Below are 23,127 nucleotides of genomic sequence, written 5' to 3'. Positions count from 1 at the left end.
TTCTCCTCGTGACCGGTATCGGTTGAAGATGCAGGACGACACGCCCGCTTGATTTCTTATTGGGTCAAAATCGAAATACCTGAGCGCTTTTATACCAGAGGGTACTCACTTGCATAGAATAGGCGTGAATGTAAGCACGTCTTTCTAGATCTCGCTCGTCAACTCCTACGATGAAGACGGAATGATCTTGTATGGCTTAACGATACACTCCATCATAGACAGCAGCTTGACGTCGAGCTTGTCCCCGAGTACGAGGGCCTACCATCTGCCCTGGAAAGCACTTCGTTAGCTGAAGTTGATAACCAGAAGGCATTTTTCCATGGTTGACGGAGATGTTTGTCGTAATAGCTTGGAGACGTTCTAATTGGCAGTGACCCGGTACAGAAGCAATACATCGAGATAGGATCCAAGTGCATTATCACTACCTTACCCAACGTACCTGGCAGCAGGACGTACCTACTTAAGCAGTGAAAACACCCTGCTCCGAGTCTTCTGATCCTGCTAGGTAGGCAGCCTGAGACATTGAGTAGTGGAGTATCACCTTCAATTCCACTGCCCTAGATCTGGAAGCAGGTGTCTCTTCATGAGCTACATACTAAGGTAAGTAAAGTACATGCTCTTTACCCCCTCCCTAAAGCCTCGATTATATAAAAAGACGTTACTGGTACATCTCAACGCTCCTTCATGTTGTAATAATCTCCTTCTGAATATGTGACAGGAAAATCTGAGTGTTGCGAGGTGCTGCTTTTATAACTCGTCTCCGGCTTTGGATTCATATGTGGTTTTAGGCCTTGGCCAAGTACTCTGAGAACTCATGCTAAGCCGCCAGCGACTGCGAACGAGTCAACGGGTGGATGAGACTTCTATCGAAGAGCGAATTAGCAGAGACTTAATTCTATTAAAGCCATCACCAAGTATGTGAAGCAACACGGCCAGACGGAACTTACCTCTATAGTACCCTTCCAAATCAAAGCCGAGGAAGTTATAACGCGAATGATCTTCCAGGGAAAATAATACCTCGTAACGAACACGTAATAGTAAATGGGCTCTGGGTGGTCGGCCTGCGGACAAGCACACGGCCGCACGACATCGCTCCTGCCAGAGTGGGGAGCACCAGCAAACCCTCAAGGTATGCCTCATAGGAGGTCTTTTGCCTTCTCATCATAACAACACGTATCTAATGGCCGAGGGGCGAAGGTCGTGAGGTCTTGACTGCCTAGTCCGTGATGATCCGGACTATCCCTGGACTCCGGCTTTTAACCCTCGGTGGCTCCTGTTGTTTTTGCTCCCCCACCCCTAAAGTTCCCTTTTGAACTGAAGCGAAGATTCAATACGACCTGAGTAACTTTACACTAGAGTAATACATGTAGTTTATATATATCAGAGTATTGAGCAATCAAGATAGGGAGGTAATATTAGTCAGATGGAAGGTGGCATGGGCTAGGTATGCGGTACTTCCTTGCCCGGCCCATACCACCTATCTCCTTCCACTTCGGAGATGTGGATGGCCGCCTACTTCCTCCTTATCCTACAATCTCAGGTATAGAAACAGCATAATGCAGACCGTTACATTTTGCCTCGGCCTACAGGATGCCCTGCTAATATATACACTAATATCGTGGAGCGGTATAAGCCACTCTACACAGTGACATAAGAAGTTATCGACACTTGAATTTGGCAGAACACGTAAAAAGGGAAAAAAAAGCAAAAGCTCAGGTGCTCAGTCCGTAAATCGAACTGAGCCTCTACGAAACCCTCCATTCGTTGACCTCTCGAGATTTCATACCAAGTTCTGTTACTAACGGACCAGGGCGTTATACCGCTCGACCATAGGGATCGATTGGGCTTGGTTGAGGTAGGAGCGACCTCAACCTGGATGTAAAGCATGCGCTCTGCCTGGAGGTCGCATGGAATCGTCAGTTGTGCCAGAATGTCGAACAGTACTCTCATCCACGGTATAAGTGCGCCTCGTTCCTTCCATATCAATCACACCTCCCCGGCTCAGATTGTAGCCTGCGCCCCGCGTCCCCCAGACGAGAACCGGTGCACCTTCATACCCATAACACCAACAACGCATCATTGAATCCTGTAAGTGAAGATATAATGCACCTGATCAATCCCACAACGGCTTCCTTGGAGCCATATTACTAATCTACCCAGACTTCTGCATACTAGCCGCCGCCTATGTGAGCTCCGACCCGGCCTCTGATGGCCACTCAATGTCAACACCATCCAATGGAAGACCGAGGACTACCGTCACGCCGCCAGCTTCACAACAGCCTGTAGACTAGACGACAGCACTCTGAACATTGCCCACAGTCGCGACAACGCGTAGCCGAGAAATCACAAGGGTGCCATTCAAGGGGCCGTCGCCTACTGACGTAGCATCGGCGTCGAGGGGGCGCAGGGAGGGATGTTGTGCGCGTATAATGCCAAGGCCAATGTTGATGGATTCCACCCAGGAAAGTATCTCACTTCACGAAGACGCATTGGTGGGGATTGTAGTCGCTGTTGGGAGGGTTTGACCTCTGCATCGTCGGCGAGGACGTTTTGTAGGAAATAAATGGTGAAATGTAAGGAGATACTGACCCGCGAGATCAAGATGGAAAGGCTCCAGTAGGTTAGAACGAAAACAGTGGCGAGGATGATGAACGAGATCGATACCAATGCCGCTTATGTGCCCCCATTATACCTGCTTTGATGTAAAGTGTTTTTGGTGGCTCCACGATGAAAAGTCTCGAGAGCCATCTCACAAGATGAAGTAGATATTCCATGATCACGAAGGCATCACAGAGATACCAAAAGTAGCTTGCAGCTTAATGACCAAGATAGTATAGTGTTTGACGAAGCCTCACATCTCACGACAACCTCATGCGAGCCTTAGCTCCATCACAATCTAGTGCTGAACCACACATGTGAACGCCTAAGGATGTTCTAAACGAAGATTTTACCATTCCCCAATCATCAAGTTATTGCATCGAAAGCGGGAATGTCAGCACTCGGCCCCGCGTCGCGCAAAAGACACGTATCTCAACCCTCCGTTCACAGCGACGCCAGAAAATGGCATGATGGTAGACAGCTAAACCTCCTACTTCCGGGTTCTTCATATTCATTCAGCAATCAGGAGAAAGATCCATCCCGTGATCAGACTACACTCCCTAAATTTCATCAAAGAAGGTCCGCGAGAATGAGTGAGATTATTCCTCGCCTGTGTTTGTGGACGTTCTTACAGACTGAGCTCAGTGGAGCTGAACGACTAATGTCCACGCCCCAGGGCGGTAGCGTACGAAGAGAGGCCATTTTTCGTGCGATACTGGCCAGAAGGCACCTTGGCCAGTTCCAAAATGCAAGGGGTCCTGCGGTAGGTTCATCCTGCTCTCAGTCTGGCAGAGGTGATTCGCCAATAACCAGTGCCAGACTTCGTCGCTTATATAAAACAGGCATTGTCGGGAACGGAAAGACACTCCTCAACCAGGGCACCAAATCAGCAGATTCCGTTGACCACCATGGGCCCGGAGTTTGTTGATCCTGGCAGATCAAAGCCTTTGAGGGAACCTTCGGTCTTCATTATTATCTAGTCTAGGAAGCATGATTCAGTCTCCGCAGGCTATATACGGCCTGGCTTTAGATGCACTTCGGGGCGTATTCTGACACGTAACAACAGGCGGTTGAAGAAGGAAGGCGGGAAGAGTGTAAATTCATGTGACGGAACTGACACGCGGTTTATTCTTATAACTAACTATTACAGCCGATTCCCATGTCTTACGGTGAGACTGAAGTTTACAGGGATCTTGCGGTGGCTTGCTGCTTCGGTTCATTGCTCTTGGACATATAGGTCGACGTTTATATATGCGTACACATCACGAAGATGAATTAAACAGAGCCCCTAAGTCCAAGCAAATAATGAACTCGCGCTCAATCAAAGTAGAATCCACAAGATCTCGGCCAGAAGCATTACAATCACCTTGGTCGCAAGCTCGGGGGTGTAGCTAGTCCCTAGCCACGTCTCTTTCGCACCGCTTGTGTCTCAGGAGCGACCGAGGTCGCTATGAGAACAAACTGGCTGGGTGGTGGAATGGTCCAAGGTCAACAATATCACGCTCACAGCCTACTCGACGACAGGCTACGAGTTCGAGTTCGATTTCCAGCATGAGCACCAAGAAATGTGGCCTACCGAGGTGAACTCTTTTTTTTTTCTTTCCCTCGAGCCTGGCTGCCTCGCTAGGTAAGGGGAATCCTCCGCGATACTGATGAGTCCGTTCAATGCCATACATAGATAGCACTTAGATATGAATAGTCCCGGCCAGCAAAACAGGCCAGCGGCTCACGATGGCATCACGTACTATCGAGGAACAAGGCCAGCCAATCCCGTGACGCTTGTTATTGCATCTGAGGCGCGAATGCTGCTCTGATCTGTTTGATGAGCGTCGCGACGTAGGAGATGGCGACTAAGGTAGACTCTGGTGCGCGAGGACGTACCTTGGTCAACGTGCCTTCGAGGATATCAGAGGAATCATTGGCTTTTGAAGGAACTAGAAAACCTGATTCAACCTCTAACTCTGCTGTCTGAAATCTTCGATGCTGAATTATCGCGCGGCAAATGGATGGATTACTAGCAACGCCGAGGGCGTGGCAAGAGAAGAGCTTGATCGTTGTCTTCAGGGGCGTCTACGCAGTCTTACAAGGCAAGTGAACAGTCTCTTTCGATCGATTGCATAACATATTAAGCGCGATCCTTCAGGCCGAGGGCCCTGAGATGGATGACCCAAGGCACACAGGAGCGACAAGTCAGAGAGCAATTGGTCTTTCAAGATCAAGATTCAACCTGTTTGGATCCTCCACGTCGCGTCTATCATCGAAGCCCAACGGAAGGATTCGCAAGACGCCATAGACGCACTAACACAACACACCGCTTGCGTGGACCAACACGAGTTGAATGTGCCTCAGGGCAGCAGTTGACGAGATTGTGTGGCTGCATAGTGAGCATGGGCGGCGAGATAAAAAACTGACTCCAAAAGGTTGCGGCGCGCAAGCTGGCGTGGATCTGGCAAATGAGATGCCAGGGAGCTTGCAGGAAACAGGCGCGAAGGATTCGATCTCCTTTGAGCCAGCGAATAGAACAGGCCACGGACTGGCGCTTATCACCAGAATTATGAATCTAGACCATCCACAAACAGGGAGTCTAGAGTCGGCAGATGATGAAGTGGGCAAAATGGTCGGCGAGTAGGATGGCAGACGGAATCGGGGTCTGGGAGGTTGGGAGAGGTGACCCGGTCCATGATGTCTTGACACGGAGACGGTGGTGGTGAGGGTCGACGACCGGGCCGCGGCCCAACGTTGTACTGGCTGGAGGCGCGCGCTGTATGACAGCCGGGTACGGACTGGGGCCGGAGCAGAGCCCCCCCCAAGTGTATCGGAGGCAGGTAGAAGAGATGGCCGGCCACGTACCCGCTCCTCACAGTTGATGCTTGGGGGTAAATTGCGTGCATGGGTCTGCAATTCTCCGGGTCGCTGACGGCCAACGGCGTGGTGGCAGCCAGGTCCAATGGCCGGCATGCTTCATATGGCGCGCGCTCTGGGATCTGGCGAGATCTGGTTGCTGGGCCATGTGGCTGGAAATAGGACGTATGGTGGTCCTTTGATGGAGAGCGCTTGAGAAGAGAGGGAAAGATAGGCTCAAATCGATCGAGGGAGTGTCGAGAGTCGAGACGCCGAACGGTGCCGCGCGCGGAGTGAAGCAGGAATTGAACTTCAAAAAAACGAATTTCAATTATTTGTTTTTGTTTTCGTCTTGACTTTGGGCGACCAAGTCGATGTCAAGCAGGTCGCGAATGGAGGCAGGCGCTTGAAAGATGGATCGTGAGGCCGAGTACCTTAGACAAGAAACTCGTATGGATGGACTGCTCGCTAGATAAAACGGTGGCTCAATCCGGTCAACAGTGATGCTGAAAAAAAAAGAAGGAAGCTCGTGATCATTCAGCTCTTCCTTTCCTTTCCCTTCTCATCACTCGAAAGCCCCCCAAATCAAGAAGTCGAGAGCCAAGCGCTTTCCTTCCTTCCTTCCAACACCAACCAACACCAACACCAGAACCAACAAGGCAATCACACTCGGCTCACACCCTTGTTTCCTTCCTCATTGCAAAATTCTTGTCCTCCTCTCGGGTCCAGGTCTCTTGCCTCACACCACAGACCGAGGCATCTTCACCTTGACATCCACCTCATCTCAGACCATCAGGTGCACTCATCATCCACTGGTTGCATCCTGCTTCCCCTGTTCAGCTGTCACTCCCGTCCGTATTCACTGCGGCATCAATCAGCTCCGGCGCCTTCTCTCGGCCCCACTGTCATCACGAGGTCTGACGACGCTTGACGACGTCTGTTTCTCGTCTTTGCCTCTCGATTCCTCTCTTGCCCACCCCGGCTTCATCGTCATCGGACCGAGACGTCTTTTCTTGTGTCCCGTCTTTGTTAGCTTCGAATCTTCCGGACCATCCAACGAGATTCTTGCTCCGCCTCGCCACTGATCACTATCGGGACCGGTTCTCGACACATCTTCCCGGCAGAAGACTCATCTGCAAGATCTGGTGGACGACGTGGGGATTTACAGGTGAGAAAGCGCCCTCGGCCAGCGTCCAATCACCAGTCATAGACACACAGCACTAAGAATAGCCAGCTCAACCGCGGAACACCCTCCGGACGGCTGCCCCGGCCGACTCTTGTCTTCCCACTGCAATTCCACCTCTTTGACTGGCTACAGTGCTTCTCTGCTAGCGCCCATAAGCAGCCCCGTTGGACCCAGCGACGGACAGCCCGCAACTGCACGACACCTCACCGCGAGCCTCCTCCAAGAACCAATCACGCCTCTGTATCAGCCTTTCAGACCAGAAATCGAGGCCTCTCCACGCCGGGTCACTGCCTTCTTGATTCTTGCTAGCTCAGGTAGCTTCGCATTCGAGTTACTCGCGCTCTACGATCGCTTGTCTTTGCTTCTCTACGGCATTCTGTCTCTGTCCCTGTTGCCTCTCCTACCATCCACCGCCTGAGCTGGCTTTGCATCCCTCTCTCCACTTACACGGCGCATCACCTCCACCCAGTGCTGCGAGTCTTTGTAGCCTCCGCTTTTGGGACGATACTAGATACCTATTTACTGGACGACTACGAGTTACGGGTGCCGGTTACCTTTGATAGCCAACCAATCCCAATCGACGAGACATCCGTACAAAGCAACATCGTCATTGCACTACGCCACTACCTGAGCCTGCCTTAGCTGACTTGCTACCCGACACCCGACGAATACCTTGGACCAAGGCTCATCCAATAATCACACATTCATCACATTTACCGGGCGAGAGGCCACGAGGCATCCACGATCGCGCGACGGGACAAACGGTGATCCCAGCCATCCGCCGAACGCCGACCGCTTCCTCAAACCAAGCCACTCCCATTGGCTTGTCGTCTTTAGACGCAAACAACCGGAACAAAAAAAAAAAAGACCAGCCAGTCTACCTTATTCCATCACAGCCAACGGCAGCTTCGGGCACCGCAGCAAAGCACGGGACGAAGGCCAACCGCTTTGTAGGTCACAACCCAGAACAAAATTTGCCCGCTTTCTTTTGGCGTGCAACGAGCCGGTTCGTCCAAAGAAGGGACGCCAATAGAGGCAAATTAATTGCTGCGGCAGCAGTTCATCGACCCCTTGTCCGCTTTGGCTCTTTCACTGCCCTGACAGGCCCCGTTCCCGTCTCTGTCCAGTCTCTCTGTTTCGCTGTCTCCTGCAGCAGGCTCAGCACGCACTAAGGCAGTGAACACCACACACCACACGCGCCCGCGCAACGAATCAGACCGTCGTCTGTTGAAGCTCCACGACCAATCCCAGCTCATCCACCCACTGCTTCCCTGCCGCTTTAGAGAGACCCCGGTCAACCTCAGTCTCTCTCGACTTCCGCGTCCGCTCCTCTCGATTACTGTCCCGTCCTCCCCACCACCACGCTCTCGCTCTTGTTCGTGTCAACCGCTCTCCTCGACGCTCCCGCCGCGCGCCACTGCTTTCCTCTCGTTGGACCATCTGTATCCGCTGTCACCAACACATCACGACTCCTCTTCACCTCACAGAATCCTTCACGCGCTACCGCAGCCTTTTGGTGCAGGCTCTACATCCTCTCTGTTGTTTGTTTCTCTTCAGGCCATCCACCCCTCCCCCTCGTCCGCGGCATCTCATCACCAGACGCCCCCTTCTTCACCCCTCTCACAACTCTGCCCCTCCCTTGTCCAGCCTGCCGACCTGGAAAGACTGACATTTTGTCTGCCTGCTTGTCTTCCCGCCCAAACTCGAAACCCATTCCTGGCGAATAGCACTGGCTTGTTATTGCCCACCTGTTCAAGCCCCCAGCAACCCCAGACCAGACTTCCGGGAGCACATCAGCTTCCTAAAACCTTCCATTCTCCTTGCCGCCGTCAGAGCTTGACCTCGCACTGCAGTCCTCTTTCCGGCTCACTTACACTACGACCGCACACATACACAAGCGCCCACCGCATTCTCTTCGAAATAATATAACGTCCACCCACCCTCGCAACTACCGGTCTTCTCTCTCCCTTCTCTCCCCAGGCGACTTGTCTCTGCAGCTCGTAGGCAGCCTGACTTCCTCCTCTCTCACCACGTCAGAGTCATTTAGTTGACTGGACATCTCTCTCCACGCACACATTCGCTACTACCTCACTCTTCTCCCGCCTCTCCTTCCGCCTCAAGCCATCATGCCCGTCAACAGACCCAAGTTAGCCCAGCTGGCCACGCCCGTCACCAGCACTTTCCCCTCGGAAAATATGTTCTCGGCTTCGACTCCGCTCTCTGCCAGACCCATGTCTTGCAAGGACCTTCCCATCAAGACACCCATTAGCCCGCCAACCGCCTACACGGATTTCCTCAAGGCCATGTCTCTCAACTCACCGGCTGCTTTCAAGCCATCAACCTCTGGCGAGACTACTCCCGAGTCCACACCGGACTCATTGCCTTCCACCGCCACCAGCGAGCAGACCGATATCTCTTGCAAGTGTGAACACGAGCATAAAGCACCGGCTACGGCACCGGCCATCCCGCCAAGCCCTTTCACACATCTGCCAATGTCAGCACCTCCCACCGGTGCGAATTCTTTCCCGAGCCTCAAGATCCCGCCCTCTCCAGCAGTATCGCACCTGGACTCACCAATGAGCGCACGGTCACCCTTCAGCGCCAGATCGGTTCACTCAGTATTCGATTGGGACGCAGCACTCAAGGCCAAGAGGTTGAATGATTCAAAGAAGCCCTCGAGAACTAGCGTGCGTCACATCCGCGAGGTGGTCACGCGGACAGTAACTTACACGCCGAGGATGAACCCCGCGCCAAAGGGGAAGAGGAGGAAGGTGGAATGAACAACTGGACCAAAGCAAACGCATCCACTTTAACCTAACACGACATCGGCACTACATATCCCGATCTATCTTCTTTTTTGTTCCACCTACCTTCACCATCACCATCACCATCGCCTCAACAACGTTACCTTCAGCAAAAACGCAGTACCATTTGACGACCTAGGCCTAGCGCCACAAAAAAGAGAAGCAAGACATGTGATGAAGCAGGCTCTTCCCACGCAGGGACTTAACCACGATATGACTTAACGGAAGTAACTTGGCGCACACAAGCTGGCGCATACCATGATATGGAGGCAAACATGAGGGTGAAATCACTGATTGGTTCATCTCAAGGAATATGTTGCGAAAGAGAGAAGGGAAATGGTTGGTCTTTTGTTTCGAATCATCTACCGGTCCTCGATTGGGACCGGGCCAAACGGAGTTCTTTGGCGTCTCTACGATGCTCATGTTCGATACCAGAAACTATTTGGGTGGGCGGACTTGATTATCTGAATGGGGGGGAAAGGTTGAACGCGTCTTGGAATTTTTGGAAGACGAGGAAGAAGATCTCCCTGGGGTGGGCAAGATACCTACTATACAGCGAGCCAGGTAGCCTAATATCAGCATCCTGTGTATATCTTAACCTTACTAAACTGCGTCTCTCGAGGACAACTCTCGCACCGCAAGAGCAATTGTGACGAATCATTGTGTATGTGTCTGTGTTTATTTGTTTATCGTTGCACCGTGGGCATCCTCGTGCAGCGCGGCCGCATCAGCGGCCGCCAGCATCATGGGTTTATTATGGTCCCGCGCTTTAGCGGGGAGGGGGAGAAGAGGCCGCGATGGCCGGCCGGGTGGAGTTGACGAGGAAACGGGTAGATTTCTCATGATCTTCAGAGGTAAAAATATCTTGTTCCAAATCTTGCTCCAGTTCCTCGCGGACATGGCGTCGAACCCACGTATGGTAATTCCAAGTAAAGAGCCGTGACCACGTTCTAGGAGATCCACTCATCGAATATTTGCTCTCAATCGTGTGACTGGGCGTCATAATTGACCATCTGACCGTAGTTTGTCTTCAATTTCAGCTGGCTGGCCGCTGTACCCTTCTTTTCCCCCGCCTCGGTTTCCGCTGAGGAGATGGGGGATGCCATCCCGTCCGCCTTATCCTGCCCTTCACCTCATCATACCCATACAATCCCGTCACACTTTGGGTTTGGTACGCTCCCGAACAGCCGAGTTGTATACCCCTCCCCATCAGATGGGAAACCACGTCAAGCAGGGGGATGCGATGACGGATCGATGTAATAGCCGTCGATCTTCAGTGATCCAATATGAGGGAAAACATTGGAAAGCGGTGCAATCGAACCGGAGGGGAGGGGGGCAACCACCCGGCAGAAGGTAGGCTAGATGGGGTTGGAATGGGGGGTGATGGTTCGGCGGTGATGCGTCAAGTCCCGGCCGGAGAGCGGGCATCACATTACAGCACTATAGATGCTGCTCCTGCCACCGCCGCTGCTGATGTTGCTGGCGCCGGGGCGTCATCATCCTCCTCCCGCTGCTAGTCGTGGCTTGGTGTTGCAGTCGTGATGGGCAATGCGGTGATGACTGAAGTGTAGAAAGGCGCACCCATGTCTTCCCAAATTCGTTCCTTACGGCCCCCTCCCCTCCTCCGTGGTCCGCTTAACCTTTTCGTCGCCTTTTGGGGGATAGACCACGGCTGATGAGGTCCATGATTGCCTCACACTCATACAGATACGCACATGCACTCCCCGAGGTGTGCATGTTACGTGTGTGATTTTGTTTCCTTTCTTTTAGTTGGCTTTTGTCCCAGAAGGCATCTCTTGCAGGTTCGCGGTTGAGATCCAAGGAACACTGCGTTTCGGAGACCGCCAAGGGACAGAGTCAACAGCTCAGACGCAGTCAAGGGCGTGTCGTCAAGCCAAAGAAAAGTACCAAGCAGGCGAAACGTCCAGTCAGAAAGAAGTCGAGAAAAGGACAAAAGCGGCCTGAGGCGCCTTGCCAGATCCGGCCATGGTACGACCCAGCATCCCGGGCACTGCATGGGGGGGTGGGTGGTCGCGTACGGAGCGAAGCCGTGGAGGGACCCCAGTCACCTCACTTTGCTAAGCGCCTGTCCTCAGAATGGCCGGGGTCTTGATTGGTTTGAGGGCGGGAATGACAGGGGTTCCGCGGTGTCCCGGTTCCCGTCAGGACCATCACCAACGGTCGGCGGGGAGGCAGCGGATTGGTCGAGGTTTAAGCGCCGGCGTGCTGGTGTGGGGATCATGGTGGGCAGGGCCAGGCGAAGCGTCTGTGACTTTTGGTTTTTTGACCCTTGACGCAGAGTCACTCGTCGCAAAGAGCTCGGTCGCAAGTCAAGCTGCTCCCACAGAGCTGTAACCTTTTGGCCTTCTGCTTCGAAAATGGGCATGGGTGGTTCAGCAGTGAGGTTCAGCAATGAGCAGAGACGGAAAAATTGGGATGGGGGTTTGCGCTCTCTCGAGGGAAGATGCCGGTAATGTTCCGTTGCTGGGAACAGTGAATTCCATGTTGGTTGGTTGCTATCGACTTCTGTCATCTGGCGGTGAAGAAGGTCGATAAATCATAGAGACATGAAATGGCACTACGTACGGAGTCGTCGTCCCGTACATTAGCAGCATGTTTAGGACGCATGTCTGGACCACATTAGCACACGCACGCAGTAAACGAGACGCCAGACCAACCGCGAGTGTGACGACCTCCACCCCCAAAGATGCGACATCAGTAGCGCGAGGAGGGGCAAAGATCGAGACTGCTGCAAGCCTTGGGAAAGGGTGCCTGTGGTGCTGCGTCTTCCAATCTCGGTGAGAATGTGAAATTTCATTGCCTGTCTGGCCTCCGATGACCCAGTACAACGCAGGGTTCCGTTCAACCTCGTCAACCAAAGTACCGACCTTTGACGATTTTGCGTGATTGGCTGCATGTGATTCATAAAAATCTCCGACCCAAAACGAGCCCTGCCTGCCGGTTGTCGCCTCTGACTGGATGTCTCGAATTCTGATACCAGATTTAGCCTCCCCCCGGCGCCACGACTTGAAAACCCTGGTAATGCTGAAACTGGAGCCAAGTCTTTCGACAGTTTGTCAAATGATCAGATTGAAACAGGACTGTAAATCACCAATCATGGATAAGCGATTGGTTGTTCGAGGTGCTGTAGTTCCTTGACTGGTGATCAGAAAACAGCTTAGGTGCAGCTTTTAGTGGCAACTCGGCCGTTTCATAATCTTCTTTCGTCGTTCTTTGCTTCCATGGGTTCAAAGTGATTGCGGATCGCTGAAGATCAAAATCCTATTTTTGGCCTCGCCATATGTTGTACTTCGGCTCCCCGCCCTTGAGATGAGCTCGGCTGATCCGGCGCATAGGAACCAGGCACCGCGAGCCATTTCCAATTTCAAGTAATCTTGACCTCGAAGCTGGCATGTTTTGCTCATGGACTGGCACCCAGCGTGGTCGAAGATATTGCCATATCTCCCGGGTTCGGGAAGCGCTGAGCTTTCAGAGCAATCTCCACTCCCTGTAACACCACGCCATATCCTGGAAGGATACCCATAAGAGCGAATCAAAATATCTTTCGACATGGAGGGATCCTCGAGAACTCCGAAGGCGTCTTCAGTCAACAGTTTTGACTTCCTTGGCCACGGCGTTACAAAGGACAACCTTCACACCTGCACCCGTGAGAACGTGGATCCATAGTCTCTGAGTGTCACTGAGACGGTCATTGGCGCTTTTGACCTCGGCGAACATACATTCCTTTTTCGGCTCCGTCCGCCAGAGGATCAAGTCGGGCAGACCTCCGCCCCGCTGTCGGTACTCCTGTGCCATCACCTTGCAGAGAGCGGCCAGTGCGCTACCATCGAAGCACCCGACCAGCTCCACAAGATCCTCAACGTCGTAGTCCCAATTGAGGCCGATAACACAAGTTCGTCGTTCGCGCTCTCTGGCATCGACCTCGCGGATGATGGTTTCCGCACCGCCGTTGCCTATCTCGACTAGTCGGTGATTAATCTCGGACAGCCGCGTCGGATAGAACGAATCCGTATGGAGGTCCAAGGGGCAAGTCTGATAAGCTGTCTGAAATACATTTGGGATGTAGAGGAACAGAATGTCGTAGAAAAGATAGGCGAAAAGTGTGCGAACGATGCCTCCCTCGGCGTGGTATCCTTTATAGCCCTTGCTTCGGTACCAACTCAGGCACATCTCTTCGACGCTGCATTCGCCACCTTCCTCTAGTTCATCGACCCAAATCGTCTTCGTACTTGCTTGCCGGCCATTTCTGCCTTGGCGGTCTTCTTTGATCACCTGGATGCCCTCAACAGTATGCTCTAGTGGCTTTTGGAGACGAACGTGGCCGAAGTCGTGCTGAAGTCGTCGTGGGATGCGGAGCTGTTTCTCGAGCTTGAGCAGACGCTTCTGCAAATCGTAATGGTAGATCAGATGGCACTCATTGTCCTCTAGCGCTGTCTCGCAAGTCGTCGCTGCAATTCGTTTCCAATGCTTCTTCTGAATGTCGGGATCGGGAGACACTGCGTTGGCATCTAGTGCATACATGTAGTGTTCCTCTAAGAGAGCCTTTCGTTGATACCAACTGCCTCGCCTAGCAGGATGGAACAGGTGCTGGTAGAGAAGTTCCGTGAGAATAGAGTGTTCGCGTTCGTAATCCTTTAACTTCCCAAACACATATGCTGCCTTGTGGACAATGCGCGTGTAGGAATGAACAGGGGTGAACCTTCTCAAGTAGGCGCCTTCACCTTCTTCGTATAATCGCTTTTCCTTGTCTTGCTCTTCTCTTAAAAGTGTTTTCCACCGAGGATAGACACGATCAAAGACATCCACAACCTTGCGAAGACCTGCCTCACCCGGCGAGCCATTGAACTCCAGGATCTGATCGACCTCGGCTTCGACACGAACTGCTGACTCGAACTCGAGAACATGTCTTCGAGAAGCAAAAATGTTCGTACTTCGGCAGACAATGTACTCTGGGTAATTCCGGCGTGCGATGCTAGCAAGAATAATGGCCGTCAGAGACTTCTCAGTCCATTCTGTCGACCGATAGAAGACCAGGTGCACCCTCTCGAAGAGTTTATATGTCAGTGGCGATAGCCTGATGCAAGGGCCTGTGATGATCCTGATCTTTTCTAGAAAGTGTTGCGTCTGGTTCGAGTCTTGCCTGCTGAGAAGCGGTGGAGTATCATGGCGATCTCGCATTAGACCTCGAGCAGTCTGGGACTCGCCGCTGCCAGACCGTTGTAGCCCATGAGCAAAGAGCCCGGTCTGCTGATAGCCTGTTCGGCACAGCGCTTTCACCAAGTCGGCTTTGTTACGTCCCTGGAATTTGGCCTCTTTAGCAAGATCCTTTAGTTCGTCTAGGCTTAGCAATGAAGACGCCTCTTCGATGGTCGTGATGTGTTCCTCAGAAGCATCGGCAAATGTGAAAGTGCCGTCTAAACTAAACTCTTCCAGGTCAATGCCTTCGACAGGATTGCTACACGCGGGAGCATCAGGCTCGGGAAGACCTCTGACTTTCTGCAGAGACGCAATGGCAGCTTCAGGATCCGAAACATCACTGTAGTATCCCAGCCGGTCTTGACGGTGCCAAGCGGAAGTCTTGCGCAAGAACAAGCGCACATATCTACGCAAGCCATCAGTCCAGAAGAGCAATGCGATGGAATTAGGACAAACTCACAGGTACTGGGCTTCGTAGCCCAATGATTTCCATTGCTCGAATACGTTACACTCCTTGGCGTCAAACAAATGGGATTCATCTGCCAAGACAGTATCCAAGGCGAGGTTGAACGCATCCACGTAGATGGAGCTCTTGCCCCTTACCCACTTTCGTTCAGGCGCGACGGCTGTTTCGTCTTCAGGGGCGCTGACTTGAGAGCTCCTCATCAATTCGTATTCCTCGATCGCCTCTTTGTCCAACTGGATGGGTGGCAAAGTGCTCTCGATGTCAGTCTGCCGTGTGTGGTGCTTGACGTCGTCGTCTGCGTCAGATACATCATTGACTGTCAGGCCTGAGGTATCAGCCTCATCGGTTTCAGACTTGATATTGTCATCATCGTCACAATCGCTGTCCTGAATTTCGACCTTGGCCTTCTTTGCGGGCCTCTCACCGAGCGGCGAGGGTCTCGTTGGAGATCTTGAAGAAGGCTGTGATCTCGGGCGTGGGAGCCGCTGTACGAAGGCGTCCATAGTGCGAATTGATCAATAGTGACATTGTAGAGAGACGGCTCTTGATGAGGTCAACCAGCGTAGTTTGTAAAGATCATCCATCAATGGGGTTTGCCTTGGTGGCGTCATGTGCAATGGAGACGCGAAGGAAACAGGCTGCCGTAGGAGGGAAAGCGCCTCTGAACGCGAGATCAGGTGACCCCGCGTAGATGAGCTCTAATTCTTCTGGCCCACCACAACCACAGCTTCCTCATCAGACCCTCCCGACTGTCGCAACTTCCCCCGCAATCAATTGACAACTTCCTCGACCTCAAAATACTACTGGAGCTCCGGAACGATCGTTCTTTCTCCAATCGATTCACCCCAAACGTTCGTCGCCTTGGCGTGTCTTGTTGCTTTGAAAACTTCGTCTTTGCGCACCTTGCCTTTGCCGTCGCAAACTTCACAACTTCCGATAACCGACAAATCGCAAGTACCTATCCTTACTGGTTAACGAATTTTGCCTTCGACACCTGCTCTATTTCCAATCGAGAGTTTGCGCCATAGCACAAAATCAACCATTTGTCTTTATCGCATCTTCCATCCTTCACAATGTCCAACCCGGCAGAGCCTGTTACCCAGGAAGCCACTGCGCCTGCAGATTCTACGTTTGCTCCTGCGCCTGCCACCACGATGGCCGATGCTGCTAGCCTCGACGTCCCTATGGCTGATGCTGGCGAACCTGCTTCAGTATGATCTTGAGAATATCATGCGCTCGTCTCAGGCTTCGCTAATTTCAATATTACAGTCCCCCGTCCCGATCCCGCAGGCCGCCCCGAGCGCCCCCAGTCCTGCTCCTGGCCGGACCGGTACTCCCAACCGCAATGTCAATGGTGAGGCTAGCTCTCGTGCTGGCTCAGTTCATCCCGACACCAATGCGACGAACTTCCCCAACCGCGCGGTAGAGCACGGCGACAATGCCCGCATGTACATCAACAACCACGTCACCGCTGCTCTGCTCGAGGGCATGAAGATTATCAGCAAGAACCAGTAAGGACTGCTCCTACTATGGTCATAACCTATGGTACGAAGGCTAATCGCGCTGTGTTCTAGGCCTGCTAATCCTCTTCACGTCTTGGGCAACTTCCTTCTCGAGGAATCCCGTCGTAGAAACGAGCCTTCTGCCTGAGCTGCTGGGCGGGCTTTCTTTTGCCATCACACCACAAGGCGATAATACAGGCTTGGATGGCATAATCATTTGGAACAATGGGCTCTTGATTTGGTTGGCATGAAGCTAGGCGTTTAGGAAGCAGAAAAGTCTTTGCAATAGCTACTTTGGGCATTATGCTTCAAGGTCATGACGATATGAATGATACCCAGTTCATTAACTTTTGATTCCTCGTAGTAGCCCTTTAAACACTCATAGACGTTGGTGTTGCCTTGGAAGAATTTCCTCATTTTTGTTTGGTTTATGTCTACTTCTTTCGAGTGACATGCAGGGAAACTTTTACTCCTCCTCCGCGGCGTGAGAAATCCCCGCGCGGCCACCGGGCCTAGAGAGCTGGCATCAGAGCTCTAAATGCACTTTCCTAATACCCCAACTCCATGACCAGAATCCACCGCGTCATGCGACGACCAATCCATTCGTTCGTGATAGCGGTTAAAGGGCGCTTAAGAGACGATGGTGGAGGCGGTGGCGGACTCGTATCTCCAGGTAGGGGGGAGGACACCGACGGTCTTGTAGTAGCGGGCGAGACGGTGGATACGGGACTCGATGAGAATGAGGCGGAACTTGGAGTCCTTGTCCTTGCGGTTGCGCTCAAGGTGCTTGCGGACGGCAACAGCCTGTATCACCCAATTGGTTAGCTATTCACCCGCGTTTTCCTCCGAGGATAGAGACGACCGTCTCCGGCGCAACCGGCTTACCTTCTTGATGAGCATGTAAAGGTCCTCAGGGATATCGGGAGCGAGGCCTGTTCATCATATCTCTCTGTCAGCCTAGACCAAGCAGAGGCGCATTAAATGCAGTAAAGAGGATTGCTCCTCGCGGACAGTTTTGATAATCTTTCGACATCGAAGTCGCCGCTTGGTGTGTTCATATAACTGGGATCGTACCGCTGGACTTAAGGATGCGAAGGATACGGTTGCCTGTAGTGAGCGAAAATAGTCAGTTGCGGAATTCTCCTTCTTTTGTGATTCTCCTGCAGAGGCTTTGGGAGATTTCAATTTCGACATACCGGTGACAACGCGGACCTGGGCAACGCCGTGGGAGTCACGGAGAATGACACCGATCTGGGAAGGGGTAGCGCCCTTCTTGGCCAGCTTGCAGATCTGGTCAACGACCTGCTCAGGGGTGGTCTTGAGCCACGAAGGGGGGTTGCGGCTGTAGGGAATCGCCGAGGCGGAGATACCCTTTCCCTTGGAGTGAAGACGGCCCATTTTGACGGTGGTTTGTGATGTTGTCGGCTGGAGTCGAGGGGGTCAGTCGGTCGGTCGCTGGTCGGATTTGAAAAGGGAAGGGAAAAAAGTTCACGATCAATTGCGATATGTTTGAGCGGGCTGCCGGTCGGCGTGGACGGGGTGGATTGTGCGGGCGGGAGAACCTCGCTTAATTAGGGCAGCTGCTTGAGTGCAGTGCTCCTTCCTCCTGCTGGGCCCAGCTGGTTTCAACGACGAGCTCGCAGCCTACCATCCTTGTCCCGTCTGGGCTTGGTCTGGAAAATTTTGGAGGACCCGCTACTGGGCCGGATTTACGGGGCCAAGCAGCCTCACCTTGGTCCGTGCACCCTTTTGCTTACCTCAAGCTTCGTGAGCTCAAGATTTTTCTTCTTGCTCCCTCAACCTCAACTCTTTGAGAGATGGACAGATCAGATACATCGCCGCTGAGAGCTGTTTCGCGGTGCCTCTCTACATCCTTCCCCCCAGGTAAGAATCGCTCACGTATGCTCCTCGTTTAACCCCTATGCATCAAATGATGATCCTCCATTATTACTTTTTTCTGGTACCTCTTATTTTAAAGTCTTCGGGCTTAATGAATGAACAGGACTTCTGATACTGCACCTTTTCTCTCTCAATTTCAATCATTCGAATTCTGAACGGAAAGCTAACAAGCTGTAAAGGTCTACACCTGGAACAGATTCTGGTCTTCATTTACGCCTCAAGTGAAGCGCAGCAGAAAATCATACACACAGAGTCAACCTTGATGACGCGTAACCCCTGGATAGATAGTAAATCAAAACATGAGCAAAAGAATGGTTGAACTCCTGTGACTCGAAGTTACTGAAGAACGCTGTAGGCCTAGACGTTTTGGAGTCGAAAATAACACAACCTCTGAACTTCGACACCTACCAAACATATAGAAGTGTTCCATTGATGCAAATACAACTGCGCAGGTATAATCAACGCCTTTAACCATGGTTTTCAGTCAGAAAGTTTTTATAGAACACCCCTAATTTTCCTCCACCGCGCCGGCTTGAAGCCGCCACAAGTCATCTGCAATTTTGCGACTTGGTGGGTGCTCCCGTCCCTGTCGCCTGCGGCCCGCATCGCGGAATTATGATACAGCATTTTCAATGGTTACAAGGCTGTCAGAATATGATCGGCCTGAATTTCCCTTTTCCGCCGAGCCTTGCCTTTTTGGTGATGTTATCTCGCTGTTCCTTGTGCCCAATGTGAAAATGGTTACCAGGCACCGACTTCGAAGTTTTCCTGCAGCAGGGTTAGTAATTGTCTCGCAATGCCATCCTGGGGCTCTTCTTACCTCGGGGAAGTAGGTGGTAACAACAGTACGATCCGCAAACTTGCGTCCTGCGAGTGCTTGGAGCGCTTTCTTGGATGACTCCTTGGTCTCGAACTTGACGAAAATCTTGCCAACACCAGCAGATTGTCTGCTGCCTCCCACGGGACGAGGAATCTTGATATCCAGCACGTTACCAAACTTTGCACACTCTTCCTGAACGTCCTCTTTGATTTCTGCAGACTGTCAGTATGTGTGCACAAGACCAGAACTAGATGTTGACGCCTACCCTCATAATCGTCAGGGTCCATCAACTCCTCTGGAGTAACCATGTTCAGAAGTTGCAGAACACGGGTTTCCTCAGAGTCAGTTGAGGTCGTTCCAGCCAGCATAGACATAGCTGCAACTCCCATTTCCACCCCAGCAACTTGAGTTACACCGACACTGGCCTTCTGAACCTTGAGCTTCTTGTCTCCAAGATCCATACCGTTGAGGCCTTGAACGGCGACGTCCGTAGCTGCTGGATCAACGTACTCGCAGAAAGCAATTCCCTGCAAGGATAGTTAGTATGGTACGTATGATGGCCAAATGCGACTCAGCTTACCCGAGACTCTTCTGTGCTTCTATCACGAACAAGCACAAACGCCTTGAGCTCGCCAAACGATACCAAAAGCTCCGATACTTGCTCGTCTGACAGGTAAGGAGGCATGTTCACAACGCTAATCTTGTTAGGGGTATCGATCACCGTGTTGGAAACGACACCCGGCTCATATGGGACGTCGTCAACCACCGCGGGAACGATGTAATCCTTCGGGCGACGAATCACAAGGCCTTGGCTACCGGCGGCGCCATTCGTGGCATCGTCGGCCTCCATCGAAATGCCATCGAGAGCGAGGGCTACGGTGGCCTCGGAAGCGTTTCTGAACTCAACTACGGCGAAGGAGTTGTCCTTCGAAACTTGGCAGCTGGTGCAGGGGTCGGTGCTCTCAATGATGTTGAGGCCGTTCAGCTGCAAGTTGAAGAAGTTCTGGAGGGTTTCTTCGGTCGTGGATGGGGGAAGGTTGTTGATGAGCAGACGCTTGGCCTGGCGCGAGTTGCTCGGCTTCAGCGCAGCGCTGTTAACTTGGCCACCTGGCTGGTTCATGATGGCTTGAAGCTTGCTGGGATCCATGGGTTGCTGGCGAGGAGCCCCGGGCAGAGGGAACATGCCTGACAGCTTGGCTTGTTCAGCAGTGACATTCTCATAGCCGGGGGGTTTGATATCCCACTGAGTCAAACGTCGCTTGCGCTCCAATACTGATGTGATGTTTGTCAGATCAGGTGTAGGCTCTCTCTTCTTGGGAGGTGGCGTCGCGCTGCGTTGGCGTTGCTGTTGTTGTTCACGGCGGCCAAATCCGGCATCCTCATTTCTGTCTCGTCCGCCTCGGCGTCGGTCGTCGTACGGGTCGCGATCTCTCCGCGGGCGATCGTCGTCGTCTCTTCTGGCATCGCGTCTGGAGGATCCGCGGTCGCGATCCCACTCTCGATCTCCACCGCGCCTCTCGCGCCCAGAGTATCTATCCTCACGCTCACGCTCACGATGGCTGCGACTTGTCGCGTAACTGTCCTCATCCTCGCGACGTCTGGAGCTTCGGTCGTAGGGGGAACGGGAACGTCTTCGGTCTCGGTGTCTGTCTCTATCGCCACCGCGTCTATCATCGCGCTCTCTCTGTATCAAGCGTCAGCTTTGGGTGCAGGTACTTCATCATGACTGATGGACACATACCGGATAGTCGCGAGATCCCTTTCCTCGACCTTTTCCCCCAAAAGGCGTTTGTTAGACACAGAGGCACCGGTACAGACAGGTCTGTTAGACATCGTGCAGACTTACCACGAGAATAGCCGTCGCCGTTCATGATTGCGATTGCACGTGGCGTGATAAGGCTAATCGTAAATGATGGTCAACCCAGGCTAGAGAAGGCAATTGGCGATGGAGTTGAAGATTGCCGCGTGAGGCAGAGGCGCAGTCGTCCAGTCCACAGGCGCGAGGCTGGAACTTTTTTCTCTGAAGAGGTCAAGCTCTGAAACTGTACTATGATTGGCCAAGAGCTTCGATCGAAGTGGATCTGTCCAGACTTTTGGGCCCGCTTGAGGTGCTTCCTTCCGCGCTAAGGTGATCCCTGGTCGAAGTGCGTTAGTCAGCAGATACTATCCAGTATCAACAGCCTCGGACACTGGTGATTTCTTTTCGTCGATTTTGATCTTCAGGATGTAACATGATCTGGCCTGGATATTCTCAGAGGATTAGACTATTGGTCTCAGTACGTTTCAAAATATCTCCTTTTCCAGACACCGCTCCGCGCATACTGCATCTACTTCCGAGATTCATCTCCGCAGATGACCTGGATCTTATCAGTCGCTATCAACCAATTCCTGATGGAAATCGACTCCTGAGAGCGAATCCACTCGGTCGTTTTTCTTCGACGTCTGCTTCTCTTCATGGGAAGCCTGCTCACCAACCTCCTGACTCGCTTCTTCCGCTCTCATTGCCCACGCCTGGTGTAAGAGTTAATGAAGAAGCAACCACCATTTAACCATTGCATTACCTTCAAATTTCTTCTCGAAGATTCACTGCGCATGCGACTGATCTCAAACTTTGCTACCTCCGGTCCCTACGCACCCAAGTTGCGCGTACCAAAGAATCTCGGAATACCGTCAGGCGCTGCGCGTCAGGGAGCTGGTCTGTGCGGCAGCTGTGCTCTCGCCCAAGCAGAGTCCTTATGCGCTTTGCCTCCAACAGCTTCTATGTCAAGGAGCCAGAAACTAAGGCATGGCTTTGGTATCGAATTTGCTATCAGTCACGGACATGGTTTGTTGAAATCGGGAAGCTCTTTTGGAAATATGCTTCACCGTGCCGAGCCCAGCGTTACTAGGGTTTCTCACAGTGAGATGACCCCAACCATGCGAGTTTTTTATCTCGACACTCCTCAAGTATAGACTCAGTCAAAAGTTTGTTCTTCAGCTTGGTGTCTGCTTCCAGGCTTCATAACAAGGCTCAGCCATGCAGTCAGCAATTTCAAACATCACAAGCCACCACTTCTGATTTTGAGTCTGGTTGTCCCGCACCTCGGCTCGCGGCTTTCACCTTGGACATCGTGTTAGTGTCTATGGAAGACACCCGCTCAAAGAGAATCCGAAACCAAGGGATGATGGCCAGCTGTTCTTCCAAACATTGTCTCGTTCTCAGCCCTGGATGTGTTCCCCAGAGCCCGATGCTCGCCGCTAGTGCAACACTGGGACCCTGACAATGTCTTAGCGCCTGCATTGTCCGGACACAACTCGTCTTAATCGGTACGTCAGTTGTGTCTTCGGTCTCTTTCCAGGATAAATCTTGCTGCATCACCGCAGCAAAGCCGTTTGACTGGTAGTCTTTGAGATGGGCACTGCACCAAGTTTGATCGACAGTCAAGGGATATTGGTATGTGGATGTTATAAAGGTGAGCAGCGCAGCCACTCCAGCAGCCTCTTTTCAGATATCTATTCATAGTGCAAAGTTTCAGACCTTCTTCGTCTAGTCCAGCTTATTGCGTCCTACCACATAAGTCACTAGACCAGACTCACAGCAAGTAGCTCGGCGAGGGACCTCACTTATGCGTGGTTCTGCTTTCCCAAACGGCTCTCCCTGTAGGACAAACGCCACCAAACATTGCCCAGGTGAGAGCCGGTCGAGCGCATTCAGAGTCTGGGCTAGGGCAGCAAACATGTATGAAGCCGCCGGCTCCCATAGTGTGATAAATGACCTTCATGTTCTTCAAGTGGTCTTTTACGACAGTTCGTCT

At 52.3% G+C, this 23,127-nt stretch overlaps 9 protein-coding genes across 9 annotated transcripts; 3 read left to right on the top strand and 6 right to left on the bottom strand.

Moving 5' to 3' along the window:
* Positions 1-4,380: 4,380 nt before the first annotated feature.
* CPAR01_03093 (uncharacterized protein) lies at positions 4,381-4,644 on the bottom strand (the record flags this gene model as incomplete). Its single annotated transcript, XM_060487380.1, has 1 exon — positions 4,381-4,644. A coding segment is annotated over one exon (264 nt), but the record flags the coding sequence as incomplete, so codon positions are not given.
* Positions 4,645-5,487: 843 nt separating this feature from the next.
* CPAR01_03092 (uncharacterized protein) lies at positions 5,488-5,622 on the top strand (the record flags this gene model as incomplete). The annotated part of the gene is made up of 1 exon (XM_060487379.1): positions 5,488-5,622. The coding sequence occupies one exon, from the start codon at positions 5,488-5,490 to the stop codon at positions 5,620-5,622; it is 135 nt and encodes a 44-aa protein (XP_060354707.1).
* Positions 5,623-8,751: 3,129 nt separating this feature from the next.
* CPAR01_03091 (uncharacterized protein) lies at positions 8,752-9,405 on the top strand (the record flags this gene model as incomplete). The annotated part of the gene is made up of 1 exon (XM_060487378.1): positions 8,752-9,405. The coding sequence occupies one exon, from the start codon at positions 8,752-8,754 to the stop codon at positions 9,403-9,405; it is 654 nt and encodes a 217-aa protein (XP_060354706.1).
* Positions 9,406-11,521: 2,116 nt separating this feature from the next.
* On the bottom strand, positions 11,522-11,815 carry CPAR01_03090 (uncharacterized protein; the record flags this gene model as incomplete). The annotated part of the gene is made up of 1 exon (XM_060487377.1): positions 11,522-11,815. The coding sequence occupies one exon, from the start codon at positions 11,813-11,815 to the stop codon at positions 11,522-11,524; it is 294 nt and encodes a 97-aa protein (XP_060354705.1).
* A 1,217-nt stretch (positions 11,816-13,032) lies between these two features.
* CPAR01_03089 (uncharacterized protein) lies at positions 13,033-15,615 on the bottom strand (the record flags this gene model as incomplete). Its single annotated transcript, XM_060487376.1, has 2 exons — positions 13,033-15,052; positions 15,107-15,615. 2 exons carry the CDS (start codon positions 15,613-15,615, stop codon positions 13,033-13,035), a joined length of 2,529 nt encoding a protein of 842 aa, XP_060354704.1.
* A 570-nt stretch (positions 15,616-16,185) lies between these two features.
* CPAR01_03088 (dpy-30 domain-containing protein) lies at positions 16,186-16,762 on the top strand (the record flags this gene model as incomplete). Its single annotated transcript, XM_060487375.1, has 3 exons — positions 16,186-16,323; positions 16,382-16,623; positions 16,687-16,762. 3 exons carry the CDS (start codon positions 16,186-16,188, stop codon positions 16,760-16,762), a joined length of 456 nt encoding a protein of 151 aa, XP_060354703.1.
* A 482-nt stretch (positions 16,763-17,244) lies between these two features.
* Positions 17,245-18,012, bottom strand: CPAR01_03087 (ribosomal S13/S15 domain-containing protein; the record flags this gene model as incomplete). The annotated part of the gene is made up of 4 exons (XM_060487374.1): positions 17,245-17,418; positions 17,500-17,546; positions 17,689-17,721; positions 17,811-18,012. The coding sequence occupies 4 exons, from the start codon at positions 18,010-18,012 to the stop codon at positions 17,245-17,247; spliced, it is 456 nt and encodes a 151-aa protein (XP_060354702.1).
* Positions 18,013-19,254: 1,242 nt separating this feature from the next.
* On the bottom strand, positions 19,255-21,204 carry CPAR01_03086 (U2 snRNP auxilliary factor; the record flags this gene model as incomplete). Its single annotated transcript, XM_060487373.1, has 6 exons — positions 19,255-19,281; positions 19,334-19,545; positions 19,599-19,860; positions 19,914-21,017; positions 21,075-21,103; positions 21,180-21,204. 6 exons carry the CDS (start codon positions 21,202-21,204, stop codon positions 19,255-19,257), a joined length of 1,659 nt encoding a protein of 552 aa, XP_060354701.1.
* A 1,160-nt stretch (positions 21,205-22,364) lies between these two features.
* Positions 22,365-22,817, bottom strand: CPAR01_03085 (uncharacterized protein; the record flags this gene model as incomplete). Its single annotated transcript, XM_060487372.1, has 1 exon — positions 22,365-22,817. A coding segment is annotated over one exon (453 nt), but the record flags the coding sequence as incomplete, so codon positions are not given.
* Between the last annotated feature and the right edge of the window lie 310 nt (positions 22,818-23,127).

Source organism: Colletotrichum paranaense (assembly GCF_030867605.1).
Source record: "Colletotrichum paranaense strain IMI 384185 chromosome Unknown Scaffold_2.1, whole genome shotgun sequence".
Taxonomy (NCBI): domain Eukaryota; kingdom Fungi; phylum Ascomycota; class Sordariomycetes; order Glomerellales; family Glomerellaceae; genus Colletotrichum; species Colletotrichum paranaense.
The sequence above is the reverse complement of the archived record's forward strand: the minus strand, read 5'-3'. Positions and strand labels throughout refer to the sequence as shown.